Here is a 6087-nt window from a genome sequence, read left to right on the forward strand (position 1 = left end):
GGGATTACGAGTGTGAGCCATCACGCCTGGCCTAGAACTCATAGAGAATGAAGAATGTGTTTTTATTTTCTTTTTTGCATATCCAAGACATTGCGTTCAAGTTTCTGAATCTGCCTATTAGGTTGGTGCAAAAGTAATTGCAGTTTTTGCCATTAAAAATTTAAAATGGCATAAACTGTAATTAGTTTTGCGCCAACCTAATATTTAGGAAAATGGAATGAGAATTCCACAAGGGTGGGGATTTCTGTCTTTTTCATTCTGCAGTCTATGGTCAGCAGCTAGAACAGCGGTGCACACACAGTGGGTGCTCAAACAATCGATATTTGTTGAGTGAATCAAGGAATGAAAATCACATTCAAGCCAATACACATGATGAAACTACCGTTGTATCATTGGGCTACGATGGTTGTTACAATTCCACAAACTGTATAACGGGACACACCTGAAGGTGGTAAATCCCACCATTCATAGCTCTTTGGGAAGTTCTGGGGCTAGGAAATCCGAATTCAATGATGGGATTTTCTCAACTGAACTCAGGACAGAGCATAGATGGTCTGAGTGAACACCCTGCATGACTGGTGCCTTCCTGTAGGTAGGAAGATTTCCTCTGCTGTCACAGGGAGAAGAAACCATGAGTAGCTGGATGCAATTTCAGATCTTCATTGAGAAAGATGCTGATTTCACTGGGGCTGTGGCAGTGCCAGGTGGAGGCTGGCTGGGTCATAATTGACATCTCCCTGTCTCTGCTCTCAGACATGGAGTTGATTATGCCTTTTAAATAATTTATGAATTCCATCTGGGTCTCCTCAGCGTCATCTTCCAGGTTCAAGTGCACCAGCTTCAGTTTGTTCAGGGGTGGTGCTTGAAAATGAAAACCAGATTAATTAGGCAAGCAGTTTCAATGAGGGGTCCTTTCAGGTCCCAGTAAAACTTCTACAAGAAATTTGTTTAACTTTTGAAGTTCACAAATCAAGTTTTCTTCCTTGACACCAGTGAACAAGGAAAGGGTTTGCTACACTGCCACCTAGTGACAGGATGAAAACTTTACAAACAACTTTCCAGGTCCTCTGTTCTTAAACCAGAAAGGAATAGATTCTCTTATGTCGTTTTGCTTCTCAATATTTTCGGAGTTGTTTTTCAAGATTACTGTGTCACCTCTGGGATATGTGTGTCATATGTGAATTGGAGGTTTTTCTCCAGACAAGTTTTTTCAGGAAAGAGTACCCCCCCTCACAAAGCTGTACCCAAGAATAGCTACAAGCAGGATTTTCCCACTCTGTAGTCTGCTTTTTTTTTTTTTAGACAGTTTCACACTTGTTGCCCAGGCTGGAGTGCAGCCTCCACCTCCCGGGTACAAGTGATTCTCCTGACCCCAAGTGATCTGCCTACCTCAGCCTCCTAAAGTGTTGGGATAATAGCCTTTTTTTTTTTTTTTTTTTAAGATGGTGTCTCGTCCTGTCACCCAGGCTGGAGTGTAGTGGTGAGATCTCGGCTTACTGCAGTCTCTGCTTCCCGGATTCAATCAATTCTCCTGCCTTAGTCTCCCGAGTAGCTGGGACTACAGGCACCTGCCGTATCTTTGTAGAGACAAGGTTTCACCATGTTGGCCAGGCTGGTCTCTAACTCCTGACCTCAGGTGATCCACCTGCCTCAGTCTCCTAAAATGCTGTGATTACAGGCATGAGCCACTGCCCCCAGCCAAATCTGGCAATTCTGACTCACATGGAGAGGGCAATAATTGCCTAGGGCATAGTAGGTGCTGGGTAACTGGACAAAGCTGCTGGTTTCTAGGGCATGGGGCAATATGTAGGTGTCCAAAATGCTCAAGACAAAAGAGGAAGAGAAATTGCAGTTTCCTTACACAAAGACAGGCTTCCTTTAACATCTCCAGATCCTGGTTTGTGGTGTGCAATTAGCATACACTGTGTGTCCCATAAGGACTGCTGCTGGACTAAGCAGGAGTACCACATTTCCATTTCCTTCCGGTGGCTTGGGATGTCAGCACTGAAGACAATCACCACCTCATGAGCATCCTTCATCAGGGCTGGCCAGCAGGACTTGAACCTGCAAGGAAGAAAAGGAACAAGAGGGAATGTTAGATTGTTCTGGTGACTAACTGTGGAATTTATAAAGACTATCTTAGTATTAAAAGTTGGTCGATGACTTCCTTTTTTTTTTTAAAGAGACAGGGTCTTGCTCTGTCTCCCAGGCTGAAGTGCAGCTGTGGGATCATAGCTTACTGCAGCCTCCAATGTGGGTTCAAGTGTTGCTTTTGCCTCAGACTCCTGAGTAGCTAGGACTACAGGTGTGCACCACATCAGGTCGATTTTATGTTTTGTAAAAGTTGATTTCATTTTTTAAAAATATTTTAGTTTTTGAGATAGACTCTGGCCCTGTGACCCAGGCTGGAGTGCAGTAGCACAATCTTGGCTCACTGCAGCCTCCGCCTCCTGGGTTCAAGTGATTCTCCTGCCTCAGCCTCCTGAGTAGCTGGGATTATAGGTGCACACCACCACATTGGGTTAATTTTTGTATTTTTAGTAGAGACAGGGTTTTGCCACGTTGGCCAGACTAGTCAACTACCTCGTCTCGTCCACCCTGCCTCTTCCTCCCAAAGTACTAAATTACAGGGGTGAGGGCACCTGACCTCTATTTTTTTTTTTTTTAAAGACAAGGTTTCATCATGTTGGCCAGGCTGGTCTTGAACTCCTGACTTTAGGTGATCTGCCTACCTCGGCTTCCCAAAGTGCTGGGATTATAGGCATGAGCCACCACACCTGGCCAAGGTTGATGACTTCTAACTGCATCATAACCTGATCACTAAAGTGTGTAAACCAGTGCATGTCAGCAGATAACTTATCAGCCTCCTCACATGTGCCAGGAAACATGCTAGGCCCAACGCCATGGTGCCTGGTGGGCAGCTGAGTTGTTTTTATTTTTATTTTTCTGAGACAGCCTTACTCTGCTGCCCAGGCTGGAGTGCAATGGCGCAGTCTCAGCTCACTGCAGTCTCCACCTCCACGGTTCAGGCAAGTCTCCTGCTTCAGCCTCCCAGGTAGCTGGGATGACAGGCACTTGCCACCACACCTGGCTAATTTTTTGTATTTTTAGTAGAGACGGGGTTTCACCACATTGGCCGGGCTGGTCTCGATCTCTTGACCTCTGGTGATCCACCTGTGTCAGCCTCCCAAAGTGTTGGGATTACAGGCATGAGCCACCACACCTGGCTTAGGTAGCTGATTTTTAAGCCATTAAAAATCCTTTCTTTAAAGGAAATATGCTTAGCATCGCCACCACAGTCCCATAGCTCAGATTTACAGCCCGTGCCTTTGTTGTTGCTGGTAACATGTAGGCTCTCAAATTCCAGGATCCTAAAAGGAAAAGAAGAGCAGTAGGCTAGGTGTGGTGGCTCACAGATGTAATGTCAGCACCTGGGAGGCCAAGGCGGGCAGATCACTTGAGGTCAGGAGTTCGAGGCCAGCCTGGCAAACATGCCTGTAATCCCAGCTACTTGGGAGGCTGAGGCAGGAGAATCAGGTAAACCCAGGAGGCAGAGGTTGCAGTGAACCGAGATCACGGCACTGTACTCCAGGCTGGTGACTCTGTCTCAAAAAAATAAAAAAGAGCAGCAGCACCAATAATGAGGCTACAGTACACTTTTGGAATGGGGACAGCAACAAAAGTAGGAGGTGGGTGATGGTTAGGCAGTCTTTTAAAAAAATTTTTTTTTGAGAAAGGGTCTCACTCTGTCACCCAGGCTGGAGTGCAGTGGCATAATCATAGCTCACTGCAGCCTCCAACTCCTGGCCTCAAGTGATCCTCCTGCTTCAGCATCCCGTGTAGCTGAGACTACAGACACATGCCAACAGACTTGACTAATGTTTTATTTTAGTTGAGGTGGGGTCTCCCTATATTGCCCAGGGCTCAAATGATCTTCCTGCTTTGGCCTCCCAGAGCACTGGGATTAGAGGCATGAGCCTCCTGCTCAGCCGGTTGGGCACTGTCTGGGACACAGATTTGTCAGGGCTCACCTCACCCCTTCGATTGGGCTGTATTCAGTGATGTAGAAGATTCTGTCAGAAAGGGCTAAAACAGCTTTTCCACTCTGTGAAAATGAGAGCAAATAAAGGTCTTTGCTGAAAGGCAGAAATGGAAACCAAAAAAAGCACCCTGAGAGGTGTCCTGGAACCTGGCGTGATGCAGTATAGGTCGTGGGCACCATGAGATCACTGGGGTGGTTACGACCTCACTGTCTTGCTCTAGTTTGTAGAGACGGCGTTTCCCTACGTTGCCCAGGCTGATCTCGAATGCCTGAGCTCAAGTGATCGCCCCTCCTCAGCCTCCCAAAGTGCTGGCAGGTGTTAGCCACTAAGCCTGACCTAAGATTTCTGAAAGCTTTGTTTTGTTTTACTTTGAGATGGAGTTTCACTCTTGTTGCCCATGCTGGAGTGCAATGGCATGATCTTGGCTCACCGCAACCTCTGTCTCACAGGTTCAAGTGATTCTCCTGCCTCAGCCTCCAGAGTAACTGGGATTACAAGCACCTGCCACCATACCTGGCTAATTTTGTATTAATAGAGACAGGGTTTCTCCATGTTGGTCAGGTTGGTCTTGAACTCCCGACCTCAGGTGACCTAGGTGATCCATCCACCTCGGCCTCCCAAAGTGTTGGGATTACAGGAGTGAGCCACCGCACCCGGCCATCTCTATTTCTTTTAGAGACAGGATCTCACTCTGTTGCCCAAGCTGGAGTGCAGTGGTGTAATCTTGGCTCACTGCAGTCTCCAGCTTCTGGGCTCAAGCGATCCTCCTGCCTCAGCCTCCCAAGTATCTGGCACTACAGGCACATGCCACCACACCCAACCAATTAAAATTTTTTTTTTTTATTTCTAAGACTGGGTTTTGCTATGTTGCTCGGGTTGTTTTCGAACTCCTGGGCTGAAATGATCCTCCCGCCTCCACCTCCCAAAATCCTGGGACTGCAGGCGCACCCCAAGTCTCGGTAGGGACATGGAGGGTAAGACTCCAGGAGGGAATGGAATGGCTGTTCCCAAATCTTTGTTCCTCCCAATAATCCCAAGAGCTCAGACAGGCCACACAAGTGACAAGCTGGCCTTGGAACCAAGGCCTTGACCCCTTTATCACTGTGGCATAATGGCGTCCACTTGGGAGTCAATTTATCACAGCTATGGCCTGAAAGCTTAGAAATAGTCAGGAAAAAGCCTGGTTTCTGTAAAAGGGTTCACCACTCACTGTCATTTGTATGATCTAGGAGAAACCAAAGGGATGATGGCTGGAATGGTCTAGTCAGTGCAGATATCTAGAAACATTGCTGCTAAATTCAATCAGTTAGGTCAGTCTGAAAACACAGAGTCAAGTCAGAATTTCAGACAAGGCCATATTAAATGTCTGTGTGGAGAGTGCCGGCACAAAACATGCTAGCCCACAAAGGGGCTGGCCTGACAAAAACTCCTCAAGTCAACCCGCTATCAAATCTTTAACCTTTGGTAACATAGTTACATAGTCTTTGTATTGAAAAGAACTGCTCAGCCTATAATCCTAGCACTTTGGGAAGCTGAGGCAGGTGGTTCACTTGAGGTCAGGAGTTTGAGGTCAACCTGGTCAACATGAGGTCAGGAGGTTGAGATCAACCGTCTCTATTAAAAAAACAAAAATTAGGTAGGTGTAGTAGTGTGCACCTGTAATCCCAGCTACTCAGGAGGCTGAGGCAAGAGAATCACTTGAACCCGGGAGGCAGAGCCGAGATGTCAGCACTGCACTCCAGCTTGGGTGACAGAGCAAGACTGTCTCAAATTAAATAAATAAAAATAAATAACTGCTGAGTGAACAGTAAGGAAGGGTTCTCGATTTCAAGATGTCATTGTTGATTGATTACATTAATATCTTTTGTTTTTGTTTAGAGAAGATGTCTCACTCTATTGCCCAGGCTGGAGTGCAGTGGCATAATCTCAGCTCACTGCAACCTCAGCCTCCCAGATTCAAGTAATTTTCCTGCCTCAGCCTCCTGAGTAGCTGGGACCAGCCTGATCACAGTTGTGCCTGGCTAACTTTTGTTTTTTGTAGAGA

At 46.6% G+C, this 6087-nt stretch overlaps 1 protein-coding gene across 2 annotated transcripts; it reads right to left on the reverse strand.

The window, feature by feature from the left end:
• Positions 1 to 366: 366 nt before the first annotated feature.
• LOC116547625 (intraflagellar transport protein 22 homolog) lies at positions 367 to 4101 on the reverse strand. Of its 2 annotated transcripts, XM_032273510.1 has the most exons (4): positions 4032 to 4101; positions 3282 to 3371; positions 1862 to 2064; positions 367 to 861 (listed from the first exon to the last, which is right to left on the reverse strand). In XM_032273510.1, exons 3-4 carry the CDS (start codon positions 2037 to 2039, stop codon positions 614 to 616), a joined length of 426 nt encoding a protein of 141 aa, XP_032129401.1. In that variant the 5' UTR covers positions 2040 to 2064; positions 3282 to 3371; positions 4032 to 4101; the 3' UTR covers positions 367 to 613. The 2 variants fall into 2 exon arrangements, with proteins under 2 accessions (XP_032129401.1, XP_032129402.1); XM_032273511.1 differs by lacking the exon at positions 3282 to 3371 and having other exon boundaries at positions 376 to 861.
• Positions 4102 to 6087: the final 1986 nt, after the last annotated feature.

This window comes from Sapajus apella, unplaced genomic scaffold (genome assembly GCF_009761245.1).
Source record: "Sapajus apella isolate SASKATOON/1434 unplaced genomic scaffold, GSC_monkey_1.0 scaffold3856, whole genome shotgun sequence".
Taxonomy (NCBI): domain Eukaryota; kingdom Metazoa; phylum Chordata; class Mammalia; order Primates; family Cebidae; genus Sapajus; species Sapajus apella.